General features: G+C 43.2%; 1 protein-coding gene across 2 annotated transcripts in view; it reads left to right on the forward strand.

Moving 5' to 3' along the window:
• The first annotated feature begins 708 nt into the window (after positions 1-708).
• The window catches only part of rimbp2b (RIMS binding protein 2b), a 42,620-nt gene continuing 26,904 nt past the window's right edge, over positions 709-16,424 (forward strand). For both annotated transcript variants that reach the window (XM_079515336.1, XM_079515337.1), the window contains exons 1-8: positions 709-819; positions 3,370-3,474; positions 6,747-6,797; positions 9,509-9,710; positions 10,850-10,998; positions 13,025-13,104; positions 14,008-14,117; positions 14,221-15,240. In XM_079515336.1, coding sequence (XP_079371462.1) covers positions 3,373-3,474; positions 6,747-6,797; positions 9,509-9,710; positions 10,850-10,998; positions 13,025-13,104; positions 14,008-14,117; positions 14,221-15,240 — 1,714 coding nt within the window. In that variant the 5' untranslated portion in view covers positions 709-819; positions 3,370-3,372. The remainder of the gene's footprint in view (positions 820-3,369; positions 3,475-6,746; positions 6,798-9,508; positions 9,711-10,849; positions 10,999-13,024; positions 13,105-14,007; positions 14,118-14,220; positions 15,241-16,424) is intronic.

Consider the following 16,424-nt stretch of genomic DNA (forward strand, 5'->3'; position numbering starts at 1 on the left):
TACTACATTATTGCTGCAGGAGCCAGTCACCTTCTTGGTGATTATGGCAATCAGAAGGTTGATTGCAACACACTAGCTTCTGAGTTATGAATGCAATTGTTCTGTGACTGGACAATGCTTCATACAGTGTGCAATACAGATTGTATCTATTCTAATCTATTGTACAAGTGCGTAATTGTTTTGAATTCTAGGTTTTAGCCCTTGGTTTAGGATTGGTAGGAATTTCTGCTGCCACGTTATAATAATTTAACTGCCTTCATCTCTATTTACCATTGGTTGGATTTCACAGACAACCTAAAAAATAAGTAGGAATCATCAAACAGGGGACAAGGTGTCCTGGCTTAGCCATGAGCAAGTTTGAGGTTATAAAAAAAGTATAACAAACATCGGCCTCATGGTGGTGCTATGACAGCCAATGTAAAAAGATTGGGGCAGAGGTTCTGCTCATGGCCTCTAGGGAGTGTGTGTGCAAAAGCTTCATGCCGGTCAGTCCAACCGTGCCGGAGATTAGCTGCCCACAGACGGAAAGGCGGACGGACGCACACGCACAAGGATGGATGGATGGACATAGTCTCAGCCACTCCTTCGGCCTGGCAGTGACAACAATTATATAGTTGTGTACAGTATATTGTAATAATAACAATGTGTAGTTGTCACTCTCTGGCCCTTAGCTCTTTGCTTGTTCTTTGTGTACAGGTGATAGCTGAGTATGCCCAACTCAAAGAGACCCTTGGTATTGTGACCCAGGAGAGAAATTCAGCTCTGTGGGAGAAGAAACTGCTCCAAGGCAAACTGGAGAACCTAGAGCAGGTGCTCAAGGTAGGAAACCCAGTTTCCAGGGAATGCATGTTCCTATTATTTATGTTATGTTATGTTTTTGCTGTGATGTGGTGTCTTATTCTGTGTATTATACCAGCCCCAATTCAGGTGTTATTACAGAGTCTGAACCTCCTGCTGCCAGCCCCCTCCCTGCCTGCACTACAGTGACTCCGCCTGATAATCTTCCTCTATCTGTCTAATGTCCCTGACCTGTCTGTTGCCTTCCAGTGCCATTTTGGGAGGTCTCACCGGGAGCTGTGAAAGAGTAGAAGCTCGGAGCAGTCTGCCCCGTCTGCCCCTCTACTCCTTAACATTGTTCCACTGCCCCAGCCCCGTCCATCCCTGCCCCCCCCCCCCCCCCAGCCCCTCTCTCCCCAACTAGATTTCCAAGGTATCATTGCCATGTCAAAATGTTAGGGAGAATCCCTTTTCAATCCCATTTCGAATGCTCTCTCTCTCCACCCCATTGGCTGTGCTTACACACACCTTCCCTGTATCTCTGGGCTGCTTACCAAGCAGGCACACGAATGGGCACCTGGCGATGTGACCAGAGCACTGTGGAATGTGATTGTGCATGAGGCAGGCCAAAGAGCTTGGCAACAGTCAGACGGGGGTGGCTGAGAAGAGATAAGACAGGCTGGGGTTTGGGGGCGGGGCATCTCGGGAGGGTAAATGCTTAATTTATACTCGGTCACACTAGAACAATAACAGATCTACAAGCTTACAACGCGTCACATTGTGATGCTTGTAGAACCGCAATTCTGGGAGTGCTGCGCCATTCTACAGCGGAGTATAAACTAAACATAAGCATATCTAATCTACTCGGCCACTTGCCGAAAACTGAATTTGAAGCTAACTTAGTTAATGTCGGCAAGGGACACTGTCCTGCGATGGTGTAGCAATCAAGTTTTATATGATGATAATGTCATATATAGACATTTGATGACATCAAGTATCCTCGACATTGAGTTTCATATTGGCATGATGTCATCTGCTTATTTCCCCCTAATATGTTTACTTCCTGATTGTTCTGTACAGTAGTAGGGAGACTGGATGACACTATTTCATACATAGTATTGTATGGCTTCTTGTGTTATGGATGACCACGTACTGGAGTTTGCTCACCCGTTTCATGTAACTAAAAACCCTGTATTGATCATGCAAAGACAACCTCGCTGAGGACAGCGTTTCACACAGTGTCAGTAATGAGACTTCTATCATATGGATCGTGTTACCTAAAGGGGGCAGCAAAACGACAGTATCTGTGCACTGTTGGTTGTTTTTTTCTGCACAGCAAAGCATCTCCTATAGTCCTACTCCTCATCCATAAGCGTCCTTCCTTACACAAACTGATCTGATTTCTAAAGGATCATTTGACATAAACTATAACTGATACTGTACGTGCCGTGGCATATAGTTTATGTCAGCGGTCCCCAAACTTTATTGGCCGTGCACCCCCTGTTGCCTCCTGACCTATAGCTGACACCCCCACCCCCCAGCGCTAAGTCTTGTTGTATTTGGTCGAAAATGATACATTGTTTTAATTTGTTTAAAGGTATATTCAGTGATTTCACTTAATTCAAATATCACTTATTTTTTCTTATTTTTTGGATAATCCCCCCTACTATAAAGTGTGCTGACCATATAAGAAGTTCCTCCCTGTCCCCAGTGAGCCCCTGGGGTCAAAACACCCTAGTTTCGGTTTGGGCTTTGGGTGGCAAAGCCTTCATCCAATCAGGATGAGAGGGGCCTTCCTCCAATCATGATCGAGTGGGGCGGGCATTGGTTCACGTGCTGTTGGTCTGTTTTACTTCCCCCACTGTAGAGCGTGTGCATGTGCACATCTTGTTACCGGGTGGACCGGGTTTTTTCCCAAATCACCCAAATCACTGAATGTTCCTTTAATATGATTATGGCAAATAATGGCAGAATGTCACTGCACTGAGACATGCAGCTGCCTTATACTCCCGCAGCTGCTCCTTACAACAGTGGTTTACCGGATTTTGCCGCTTGTGCTAAATAACACCATCAAACCGCCATTACCCTTTTCATGTCCCCCTAGAAGGCGTTCGCGCACCACAAGGGGTGCACACACCACAGTTTGGGAACCCCTGGTTTATGTCATTCTCAACGTTAAAGTGTGTTCAGCGTCTCAGCACACTGTGTGTGTGTGTGTGTGTGTGTGTGTGTGTGTGTGTGTGTGTGTGTGTGTGTGTGTGTGTGTGTGTGTGTGTGTGTGTGTGTGTGTGTGTGTGTGTGTGTGTGTGTGTGTGTGTGTGTGTGTGTGTGTGTGTGTGTGCGCGCGTGCATGTGTGCGTGTGTTATTTCTATGCACATATCAACCTGTGTCATTCATGTGTTTGGAATAGAAGGCTGGGCATGCTGGGGATCTTTTTGTGATTCAGTGCCAGCAGGTTGTTAGTCCTACTAATAGCAGCCCTTTCTATACCCCCCCCTCCCCTTCCCCCCGTCCCGTCCCCACCCTATGCTCCCCCCCCCCCCCCCCCCCCCCCGCCCTTCACCAATGGCTCTCCCTGGCCTGGCCGACAGCATATGCGCGAGGCTGCAGAGAGGCGGCAGCAGCTAGAGTTGGAGCATGAGCAAGCCTTGGCTGTCCTCAATGCAAAGCAGCAGGAGATTGACCTCCTTCAGAAGGTAAGTGCATGGGGGACACTACAGTCATCGCTACAGGAACGTCATTGCAAGGCCATCATCCCTACCCTTGTCAGTAGAGCCTGACCAATTTATCGGTCGGCCGATTTCGGGCCATCACAGATATATCAGTGTCTGCATACATGTATTGTCCAATATGTGCTGATATGAAAACTTTTCACAGAACATAATGGCAGAAAAAAGACGCTAGGGGATATTTAGGAATTGTATAGCCTACTATTTGTGTGTGTGTGTGTGTGTGTGTGTGTGTGTGTGTGTGTGTGTGTGTGTGTGTGTGTGTGTGTGTGTGTGTGTGTGTGTGTGTGTGTGTGTGTGTGTGTGTGTGTGTGTGTGTGTGTGTGTGTGTGTGTGTGAGGCCTATATATATATAGGCCTATATAAATGTGGTGTTTTGTGCTTTATCAGCTTGCCCTTGCGTTGCTGGGTTTTTGTGCTAACAATATGTCACAAAGTGATGCGTTGATCAGCATGTTCAGGTTTCAGTACTTCAGTCTCTCTTCTCTCTCTCCGCCCCCCTCACTCACCCCCCACCCTCCCCCCCCCCCCCCCCCCCCTATCTTGCTCTATATTGCTGATGGAGATCCCCTCCCTCCTTCCAGCCCCCTCTCTTTACTTGCTCTATATTTCTGATGGAGATCCCCCTCCCTCCTTCCCTCCCTCCTTCCCTCCCTCCTTCCCTCCCCCCGACGCATGATTTGGGATCGCACTCTGGAATGGGTGGCACGCTACTTTATATCTCGCTCGTTATTAAGTGTGTGTGTGCACGCACGAGAGAGAGAGAGAGAGAGGGAGAAGCATCAACTGAACTGAACGGAATTAACTACATTTGCATACAAAAGATTAATGACGGCCATCTCTATCCAACTATTTATAAACTCTTATTTATGAAGCAGTTTTAAGGATGCACATTGTTATTATACATTCTGGAAACAGCCAGCCAATTGGAAACGGTCTGGACTCTAGCAGCGCCTCGGGGGCCATGGCGTGCCAACCATTCCAGTGTCGATCCCAAATCATGCCCCCTGAACCTAACCTGACTCCGCCAGATGGGGCAGCAGAGAGTACACTGGGTTCCCCCTCCTGCTCCCATCTGGGAACTCTCAGGCAGACTTGATGCCCGGCCACCAAACGGCCTGGCCAATCAGCGGCAGCTAGAGGCGGGATCAAGGCATACACAGTGCTGCCTTGATCCGCTGCCCCATCTGGCGGAGTCAGGTTACCCTGACCCCCCCCCCCCCCCCCCCCCCCTTTCTCTATATTGCTGATTGAGCTCCCCCGCCCTCCTTCCCTCCCCTTCTCTTTACTTGCTCTATGTTGCTGATCGAGCTCTCCCTCCCTCCCTCCTTCCCTCCCCCTCTCCCTTTCTCCCACTCTCTCACTGATCAAGGTCTGGTCTGACGTCACACACAACAGAAACCATAGCCTCACAACAGCGTTTTGCACTTACCTAACGGCACTGATCTGCAGCGACGTTGGGCATGTCCAGTGCATATACTGTATGGGCTTATTTGCCGATATGTGCTGACGTTGGAGATGTCCACTGTCCAGCATTATTGGGTGTGCATGTGGACATTTTGGGCAAATTTTGTCGCTCGAGGAATGTCCACGAGCAGAATTGTATTAAGGCGCAGAGCTTGTGTATTTATTTTGTATTCTTTTTCTGACAATAGTGTTGGGTGGATCAGAACACTAACACAGCCGTCCTAAGAGCCCTGATGTCTAAAAATAAGTAAATAAATGTTACTCCACTCTATTTGGCAGTTTGTCTGTCTGATCTAACTGACTTGAAAGTAAGGCTGAAAAGTGATGGGAATTGTCACAGACACCTCACCTGGATTGGAAACAAAGCATTAACAGGCAGAATCCTCCGTTTAACAGCAGTTCGTTAGTGTTTCATCTTCCTGCAGAGACATTGAACTGCATTTCTGCATTCTCTTTAATTAATTCCCTGCAAAGTGGATTCACAAAATTGGAAAGTCCACAGATGTTCTTTAATTCCAACGTTAGTTTTTCTCACAACAGATGTTCCTGGTCTCCAAAACTAATATAGAATGTATTATTTTTTGTTATATATATACACACGGTACAGTGATTCCATATTACCCAAAGATTATTATTCTTGAGTGCACTGGAAATCTTCATGCATTGTTTCAGATTGCTTCAACATAACTGATATGCACAGAATCATAGAACAGATCATTGCACATATAGAGCGCTGTCACAAGTTCACAGCCACTCAAACAGACATTTTGACAGCATTTGAACCGTTTCACTGACCAAAGAGGTTGCTATTATATAACAGGCAAGATTAGACACAGTAGCCAGGTTCAGAGCTGGGCCACCGATAGTTGTAAATCATTTTGGAGCATCAGATGGGTTGGGTTTACTGGATAAGGACAATTTAAATGGTGTCAGGGGTGTTGCTAATCACAGAAAAATTTAATAAATTCATTTTAAAATATTCTTATGATAATATAATCTTATCATTTTTTTGTAGAAGGAGAACATGTGATAATCTGCCATAAATCTTCCCAATGCCATCTGTGTTTGTTCTTTTGGCACTGGAACATTTCCTATATGTTTTACACACAAGGGAGAATGCTCTCCACAGAAGGCATTTTTTGTTATTTATTTTACCCCCTTTTCTCCACAATATAGTCTGCCAATTAATTCCTCCCCGTACGCATTTGTGTGTTGTCTTGTCACTGATGTTGTTTCCTACTGACTCACCTGCCAGTGAGGAGCCCCCACCGGGAGGACGTAGAGCCTTTGACCTACTTCTCCCGCCCAACAACAGCTCACAGGTGCCGCCCGAGCCTGTAGGAGTACGTGCAGTGAAAATAGACCATATTCACACTGCGGCCATGTTGGCACTTTGCATTGAAAAAGCACGGTGGCAATGGGGTGGGCATTTCATTAGCTTAATGGCAAGATGGCCACCATGTGAATGTGGTCTATTATCACCCTCCCCGCGCCCCAAACACAGGCCAATTGTGTTCGTATAGACGCTCAACAAAGCCTGATGCACGCATACCGCGGTGGATTCGAACACCCAGCCTGCGTGTTGGTGGGCAGGCTCCACCCGAGGCGAGCGCCACTTTAAGAAGTGTCAGATTTTCCACATGTCCTCACAATAGAATCGTAGTATTCAGATTAAAGTAACATTTTAGAATATTTGGCTCTGGTAAGGTGTCTCTTGATACTACTGTACATGCTGTGCATAGTTATGTATTCATTGTTTCATTGTATCTCAGGCTCAGGTTGAAGCTAAGAAGGAACATGAGGGCGCTGTCCATCTGTTAGAGGTGAGTGTCTGGGCAGTGGGGGAGGGGAGGGGAGGGGAGGGAAGTGAGACAGGAAGAGGAAAGAAACTTGGCGCTGAGTCAAATTGTGTGTGGCAGCTGCCGGAGTGAGTGAGACAGGTCAGCCTGCCAGTCAAACATGTGCAAGCCTGGAGCCATTTCCAATGCCTCTAAAACATTTGCTAGAATGAACACTTCTTGTAGCTAATAGTTAACCTAATTATTTAGTATAATCTCTGCTCACTTGACCTCAACAGTGTTCTTTTAATTATCAGTCTTTGTATCAGTTATTTTGTGTCATACATGAACATTATACTAGTATTTCATCTTCCTACTGTTGTTACAGTCAGTTTGATGAAGAATTATGCACGTGTGCTACAGTGTGCCTTAAATTCTTACTTCTTTCCAGATTTGTATGAGTGAACATACAGTATGTGTAGTGTGCTTAATTTATTTCCTATTGGTGTGTGTTCATGCATATACAGAACCACTTGGACAGCATGCAGGTATTTCACAATTACTTTTATTTATTTACTTGCTATTTTTCCACCTCTCCCTGTACAGTCCATTGGATATACTGTATCTCCCCTAGTTTTCTTTGGCCCAGGAGGTATAGTTACCGAATGCAATGCCATAACTGGAATCAGTATTGTATCAATGGTACAACTGATCTGTTGTGTCTTGAATGCATACACTGTAATAATAATAATAATAATAAAGCTTTATTTATATAGCACCTTTTAAGAACAAGTCACAAAGTGCTTAACATAAATATATAGAGAAAACATGGATCAAAAAGGCATAGAATACAATAGAAGACATTTGTCAATAGAACATAATAGAAGATAATAATACAAAATAAAAGAATCACATGGGTGACTGTAGTACAGCAAAGGTGAAAGACAGCTCAATGACTGTACTATTGAAATAATGTATTGCGTTTAACTTGAATTTGGTTTTCAATGTGAATACTCTGCTGTCTATCCTGCGCTTTCCAGAGGCGTTACAGTAGCACACTCACCTGTCATCAATTTCATCAAAGTGTTCTTAGGCATCAACACTTGACAGTGATAAAAGGTCATGCACGGCCTACTGTAGGGTTTTTTGACTTTTGTGGTGGCTGAAATTAGTGATGAGATCAATTGGAAGTCTTTTAGTCTTGAATAGAAGTAAAAACATCAGCTTTTGGTGAATATTTACAGAACAATTCCACTTGCTGTATACAATATTGTACTTCAGCTAATAAAGCCTTTACCTGAGTAAAAAAAGAAAAATATATGTATATATATATATATATATATACATACAGTATATATATATATATATATATATATATATATATATTAAAAAAAACTCTATTGCACTTTATTTGTCCAGGTAAATCACATTGAGATCACACAATCTCTTCGAGGGATCACTGTCGTAGAAGCTTCAAATGACCTGTAAATAAATACAGCTAAAATATTTGCATTTGAACTAAAACTTGATTCATTTGGAACTTTCAGATATGTTATACATGTAGAATAATTACTCCACCTAACGGTAAAGTTAATAAAGTTACAGTTAACTGCTCCTTTTAACAATATGTTAATCTGTATTTGATTCGGAGATCAAACAGCTGGACAGTGATGAATGAGATTGTCTTTTCATTATCAACTGAGCATTGCATGTACATTATAGTATGCCCTTTTAACTTAAGCATGTAATTCACATAGGGCTGTGACTCACCAGTCACCATACAGTATGAGAACTGTATGATGCAAACAAGATAGTCACCTTCTGTACTAAATCAGTACAACATCAAACGCCGGAAGGGCCGTCCTTCTTCAAGTTGCATGTTTACATCCTATATTTATAATGACAAATAATAAATAATAATAACAACTGCATGAGATGCCCACAGTCATTTTAAGATAGCATCTTAACAAAGTTGTTTGTCGCTATGCACTGGGCAGTGCTGAAAATTCCACACAGTGTGTCCCCACCATTGTCCATGGTTTAGATTGTCTTAGGTGGATGTGAGATTGTGTGGTGTTTAAGAGTTTGTCTTCTCAATAAACCATGGTTACACATAAGAGGACATCATGTACTGGTACTTGGAATTTCCACTACACCTGCCCATGCAACTGCTGCATTCAAAAGAGTAAAGGTGGGGAGCAGATTTCACTTTGCAAATGTAATGGGGTTGACTGCATGGCTCTACGGTGTCTTGCTGAATTACTGTTGGCCCATTTGTTCGTTTCATTACGTCTGATGGTTTCTTGCCTTTATTTTACGATCCCTGTTCATTGAAGTTGAGGAGCGTTTCCCGCACCTTGAACACGGTGCAGTTTTTGGTATGCATTCTGACTCTGAGCAAGAGGCTACTCTTTAGAATCATGTACTGTGCAGTAACTGTAGTCCTGCATGCGATTTTGCACACTGTTTGTAGTTTAGGTGTTTAGGAATTGTTTTGTTTGTTTTGCTCGTTAGGTCTCTGCACCTATTTCTCTGTACTGAATTATCCCCATATATTTACAGTACTGTCCCAGACCCCATTCCACATTCTGTTTGTGTGTAGATGTTAGCATAGCACTGTGTATATGTACGTAAAGATCTATGGATGTACTCTCTGGCATTCTATCCTGCATGCTGCTTTTCCCTTACTCTCTCCTTTTCGTCATGTCTTCTTGCCATCTCTCTCTCTTCTCTCTCCTCTGAATACATCACACCAGGCCAAGGTCCGAGAGCTGGAGGAGAAATGTCGGACTCAGACTGAGCAGTTCAATCTCCTGTCTAAAGAGCTGGAGAAGTTCCGGTTGCAGGCTGGGAAGTTTGACATCCTTAGCACTGAACCCATAAATCTATGCGAATCCCCCGGATCGCCCAACAAATCCCTGTCCCAGCTCCTTAATGGACTGGAATCACTAGGGAAAGGTTTGTGGAATCTTATCGAACCTAGTACCTTAACCCATTGAAATCGGGAAAGCATCTATGTCATTTTACATTTCTTTGCCTATTCAAAAATAGTGGCTCTGCTATTTTTGAAAAATCCTGAAAGTGTGTGCAAATGTTTGAATATTATATATTTGAATATATATTACATTTTTAATTCAAATCTTTGCTTCTGGGGCCCCTGGAACAAAATATTTTAAGATGGGGGGTCTGTGAAAAAGTTGGAGAAGCACTGATGCAGCAACATTTATTTATTTATTTTTCAGAAAACTGTTAGAAGACATTTGTAGAATCGGCCTCATGTCTTCTTAATGGGTTAAAGGACTTTTCTTCCCCCACGTTTTTTGGAATGACTACTTTGCATGTCATGGACAGCCCTTAGAAAAACCACAGTGCTAGTGAATGAATCCATCATTGCAGTCATTTTAAAGCTGTTTGCAACCATTCTGCGCTGCAGAAAACAAGCCAGTTCTTCATAATGGCACAAGGTCGGGTAAACAATCATGTTGTCTAATAAGAAGAGAGAAACCACTGATGGAATTTCTAGTCTGGAAGGCAGTACTTGTGGTGTACACTAGAATAAACTCTAAATTCCTAATAAGTCAATCATGATGAGAAATAGCCCTTATGGGGAATGAAACCCAAGCTGAGTTTGCCGTTTGTTTTCCAGTTCAGTTTTAAAACAGAGCTGCTGCTAATCAAATTAATAATGGGTGTGTTAGATGTAGGTGTGCCCAGGCCACAGTAGTCAACAGGTGTGCCAATGCAAATGAACACACCCATTATTAATTTGATTAGCTGAATTCAGACTTATGCCATAAGGGCATATACTGATGACATCAGGGATCTCCATATATGGGTATAAAAGGGACACAGGTAGAGAGACAGAAACAGACATCTCCATATATGCCTCTAGTATGTATAAAATGGTGCTATTTTGAAACTCAAAATGTTAACCATACATAATTGAAAATAGAACAAGAAACCTACAATTATATGATAATACTTACTCTATATCTACTCTTTTGAAAATAGTTTTAAATCTAGCTATAATCTCTCAAGCAACATTAATTTGTTCCCAGATTGATTTCATGTGAGCATTTCCTTTGTTTGTCCCTAAGGCAATGACACGCAGATGAGTAGATCGCTGATATCTGAGTTCATACGACCACTCCAGATCAGTGGGGACAAGCCTGAGCTGCTGTCTGTCAAGCCAACATTCCTCACCCGCAGTCAAGCCAGCAGTACTGGTCGGGCTTTCCTATCTGAGGTGCGTCCTCTTTTTCTAATATAATTAATTAGATTAGATTAGATTAAATTAATTCATTTAATTTATTTACTTTCATTCATGAAACCTACGTTTTGGGGAATAAATGATTCATTTGTCGCTTCATACTATTTTTTTTCCCACTGACCCACTGACCCCTCTATTTGTTTCTATTTGAACACCTCATTCAAAGCACCACTCATTCATTATAAGCTTGCTCAAGTATTGTATCACAGTAACTAACAAATTGCAGAGTAATTGGCCTTGATTTATGAGGGAGATAGATCCAACATCTGAATCACCATTAGAATTATTCCATTGCCAAGTACTGTATGGGACATTTGCTTTGGCATGTGGTGCAGTGGCAACCCAATATAAAATATATAGACATACAGCAGTGAAATCTGCACAATAGAATAGTGAGGAGCAATAAAGAAGGTCTAATTACATTTGAGCCGAGTCCAGAAGGCTAACGAATACCCCATGAACACCCTGGAGGCTTGATGAAAAGATATTCATTGTAGCCATAATTGTTTTGACTGGATTGCTGTCAAAACCCAATACTCATTTCAAAACATACTGTAGCTCTAATTTCTTTGCCATTGAAAGTGTTTGTTACTGACCAGTGCAGCCACATTATTCCACTGATGGCCATTGAACAATGATGTTCATTACTTGCGGTTGACTGTATTTTTTAAGATTTCAATTGCTGACCATCCAGTCTTGAGTGCACGTGTCAACCCTTAGGCTACCACCACCCTACACTAGCCCATTCAGGCCTGACGTCGACATTTTTAAAAAAACGTTTTCTAAATCATGAAAATAGCAGACCTACAAGTTCATAGCGCGCCACTCGGTGGCGCGCTATGAGCTTGTAGATCTGCTATTTTTCAATAGCTAAATTATATCATAATGTTTAAAACACCAAAAGGGGTTCCCGCCCAAAATGGGCTAGAGTGACTGTGATAGAGTGGCCAGGCTGATGCAGCAAATAATATGAACCTATCATTCTGTCAGTGTAGGGAACAGAAACTGAAGTCAGAAAGACCTAGTAATTGTTTTCACGCTCTACTGCTGAGAGTTTCGTCTCAAGGTTTATAGGGAAATATTTACCAGCTGCAACAGTGTGGCTGGTAGTATTTCCATCTTGTTCTAGCCTGTTTGTTTATTTCTGTGGACAGATTTTGTCAATGTGATAGGCAACATTGTGCATGCTTTTTCTATTACGTGCTATTTTTGTGTTAGGGTAATAAAATATATCAGATTATCATAATTTAGAATTTATTGAATTTCTTAGAATAAAGAATAGTTTTATTCTACAATCCAGTTGTTGCAACTCTTGCAACTTGCAAATATCTTGGGGGGAAAAAAGTCTAAAACAAAGCAGAATTTCCATGTGGGAAAAAAGCCAATCATATTGAACATAGTTTGGATTTAGATTGACCAGGGATGGATTAACCCCACAAGGGCCCCTGGGCCGGTACCCTAGCGCGCGTGCGCGCAGAATTTGAGTTTTTTTGTGTTTTTATCAATTTCTTTACCTACATTTTACAAAATCAATGGCCAATGAAGGTCCCCAGGAGCTTTTTTTCAGGGCCTCAAACCCATTACAGGGCTTTACATTTTCCCAGAAGGGCCCCTGAGAGCCAAGGGCCCCTGGGCCACGGCCCCATTGGCCCAATGGCTAATTGGTCAATCTGATTGACCAGTCACAACTTGGTGTCAATATGCCACTTGTGTTGACATTTATGTTGACACACCCATGCTCCAGCACCAAGTTAATCTGCAGCTCCCCATAACACGATTTGATATCACAGCTGGCATGATCCCATCACAGGGTGGTCTCTCTCTCGTAGCCTGCTATATCACAAGATGAAGCAAAATCCTTACAGCTTAGAAAGTGAAGTGCAGTAGTTCTTGTAGTGGTTTTATGTACATAAGGCAAGACTTCTAAAGCAAACACTGGCAGTAGATATATAATTAAAAATGTATTATTTATTTATTTATTTTTCATTTCCTTTATTATTAGATGGACAAGGAGCTCAGCTCAACCACAAGGTCCAAACCGAGGTTCACCGGCAAGGTTCGCCTATGTGTTGCTCGCTACGGGTATGTATGTATTGTATTATTATGTGGTCTGGTAGGACAGTGGTTCTCAACCTATAGGTCGGCCCACATGAATTTTCGTGTCCCAGATGACAGTAAAGTGACAATTTAAGACTTTTAATACTGGTCAAAAATTGTCAAACAATTTAAGAAAGAGGCAGAAATTGTGAAAATTGACGATCTACAAGCTCAATGCCTCAGTTCAAATATATTATTTTTGTTGGGGGGGGGGCTGAAAATGCCTGAAAATGTTGAGAACCCAAGCAGGGACAAGTCACAAACAAACTAATGTTCCTCCCGGACCGACGTAATCGTTAGCGATCACAAGGTTCAAGGTGTTCTTTATTGTTACATGACCCGTCGTGACAAGACAGTCTTGTGTACATGAGCAGATAAGTGAGAGCTAGTTGAATGTCCTAAGAGAGGAGTGCGATGATAATAAACAGGGCAGGTTTCTAAAACTCCTTGGTAGACCTCTGCATGGACATAGCTTGTGTATAGTATTTATATTGTCTCACGGGGTGTAAGCTCAGCGCCTAATAATGATGCAGTGCTTCTCCCACAGAAGAAAATTACCTGTCAGCACAAAAAATAATTGGAATCCTTAGAACATAAATATAACAATGTAGCCCAGTATTTTCCACCAACACCCTTTTGCTTTAACATTTTTGCCTGAGAAAAATATATACCTTGGATGTTTTAAGCAATGCTATTACTTCTCTCATGGAGACTATTGGATCCACATACACATACCGTATAGGACATTGTGCTGTTGTAGATGTAACAAATGCCAGTGTCTGGATGTTTTAAATGCTTGGATGGGATTTATTTTCAATTAGTCTGAAATACAGTACAGTAATGTCACCTTGACCGCTGCATTGTATGTTTTTTTTCTTCTCACTCTAGTTATAATCCCTATGACGGGCCTAATGAGCATCCTGAGGCAGAACTTCCCCTGGTGGCGGGGAAGTACCTCTACGTTTATGGAACGATGGACGAGGATGGCTTTTATGATGGTATGACATCCCTGCACTGTATTAGTTTATCTTATCAACCTCTCACACTAATGCGGCAATATCATTATTATTTTCTCTTTTCCTCCTATCTCTGGTGTTTCAGGAGAGCTGCTGGATGGACAGCAGGGCCTTGTCCCCTCCAACTTTGTGGACTTTGTTCAAGATGAGGAGACATCCTCTACTCAGCACAGGGAGGGGACTAAAGAACCTGGCTACCTCAACCACAGTAGCCTGAGCTCCCAGAGGATGGGTATTGGTACGGGCATTGGAACTGGCACAGGAATAGGAATAGGCATTGGCTTGGGAACGGGCACGGGCATGAGCTCGAGCTCGGGCATTGGCACAGGTTCAAGCATTGGGACGGGTTCCAGCTTTGGCACCGGTTCCAGCTTTGGCACGGGTTCCAGTCTTGGCACAGGTACGAGCATAAGCAGCTTGCTGTCTGACAGTAAGCTGGATTGTCTGAGCACCAGCAGCCTAGGGATGGACATCCTGGGCACCTGTAGCAATGGCACAGGAACCCTGGATGTCAGCACTGACGAGGTCGGCGAAGACATCGTGCCTTACCCCCGCCGCATCAACTTGATCAAACAGTTGGCCAAGAGCGTAATCATTGGCTGGGATCCCCCCGTGTTGCCACCTGGCTGGGGCTCCATTAGTGGCTACAATGTCTTGGTTGACAAGGAGGTACGCATGAGTGTCCCCTACGGGGGCAGGACAAAGTCTCTTATCGAGAAGCTCAACCTGGCCACCAACACCTACCGTATCTCAGTGCAAAGCATCACAGACCGGGGCCCGTCAGACGAGCTACGCTGCACTCTACTCGTGGGCAAGGATGTGGTGGTGGCCCCTTATTATCTACGGGTGGACAACATCACACAGGTCTCCGCGGAGCTCTCCTGGATGCCCAGCAACAGTAACTACAGCCACACCATCTTCCTCAACGGTGCGGAGTATGACATGGTCAAGCCGGGGGGCTACAAGTACCAGTTTTTCAATCTGAAGCCCATGACAGTTTACAAGGTGAAGGCTGTGGGGAGGCCGCACCAGGTGCCTTGGCAGCTTCCAATGGAACATAGAGAGAAGAGGGAGATCTCTGTGGAGTTCTGCACGCAACACGCAGGTCAGCATTGCTTTCACACTTTCATCTATCTTTCTGCTACATTGAAAAAGGAATTCTTAAACTCGACCATATCGTTAATTAAACCATACATTTAAAAAATGGATCGGGTAGCCATGCATTGTAGCATTCTGCATTGTAGCATTCACTCAATTTCTTTGGATACAGATTCTCTCCTGTATATTTTCCCTCTAGGGTGCATTTATAAAAATAAACAGTTATTAGTAATTTATTTATTTACTCAGGACATGAGGAGTGTACACTAAATGAAGCTGCCATGACAGACAAGAGGAGCATCAGACTCTGTATTGGAGAAGGAAACTCTAAAACCTTATGAACCCACATGAACCCTAGCAAATCTTCTGTAAAAATATCCGATCTACAAGCATAAGCTATGAACTTGTAGATCAGCTATTTTAGGTGGAGAATTTAGTGTGGGAAAAGGAGAGACCAAGTACAGACCCATGGGTTTCCCTGGTCAACAAAAATAGGAGTGAGGTTTAGTGCAAATACTAGGCTACAGTATCTGTAGCCTACTAAGTATAGTCTGTGTCCCCCTCCTGCTTTGCACACTGAGAGAGACATCACATCTACAGCATACAGCCGATGCCAGCACCATTATATCTGGTTGTAAGAATGAGCCTCTTCTTAGCTAACTGATTTGGCTTATACATATTGCATTAAGTACAATTATAGAGGTCCGGTTACCCAGAGCGCATTTAAACTCCAAGATTGTACCTTAGAGCGAGGGTTCCCACTTTTCAGGTCACGACCCCCCAAAATAATCATATTTGAACTGGGGTCTCCCCACCCTGACAAGCACTTGGAATTGTAGGCATTACATACTACAAGCTCTAGTAGAGCTCTACAACTACAAGAGGCGTTGTGAGCTGTAGTTCATCTATTGTTTGGCTTGTAAATCGGCTATTTTCTTTCTTACGTAATATTTGAACATTTGGCCAATTTTAGAAATGTGCAGATACATATACTATACACTTACACTGTGTGTTGGTTTATTAACTGTTGAGTGAAAAAACAATGTTGCTCCTTAAGCTAATCATCTGGGGACCCCCCAAAATAATTTGGGAGTCCCGACCCCCAGTTTGGGAATCCCTGCCTTAGAGTGACTTAGTGCTTCAAGGAAGGTTGTTGAATGGGGAGGTGTGGATGAACCGGGAAGGCAGCTG

The sequence above is a fragment of the Electrona antarctica genome (genome assembly GCF_951216825.1).
Source record: "Electrona antarctica genome assembly, chromosome: 12".
NCBI lineage: Eukaryota > Metazoa > Chordata > Actinopteri > Myctophiformes > Myctophidae > Electrona > Electrona antarctica.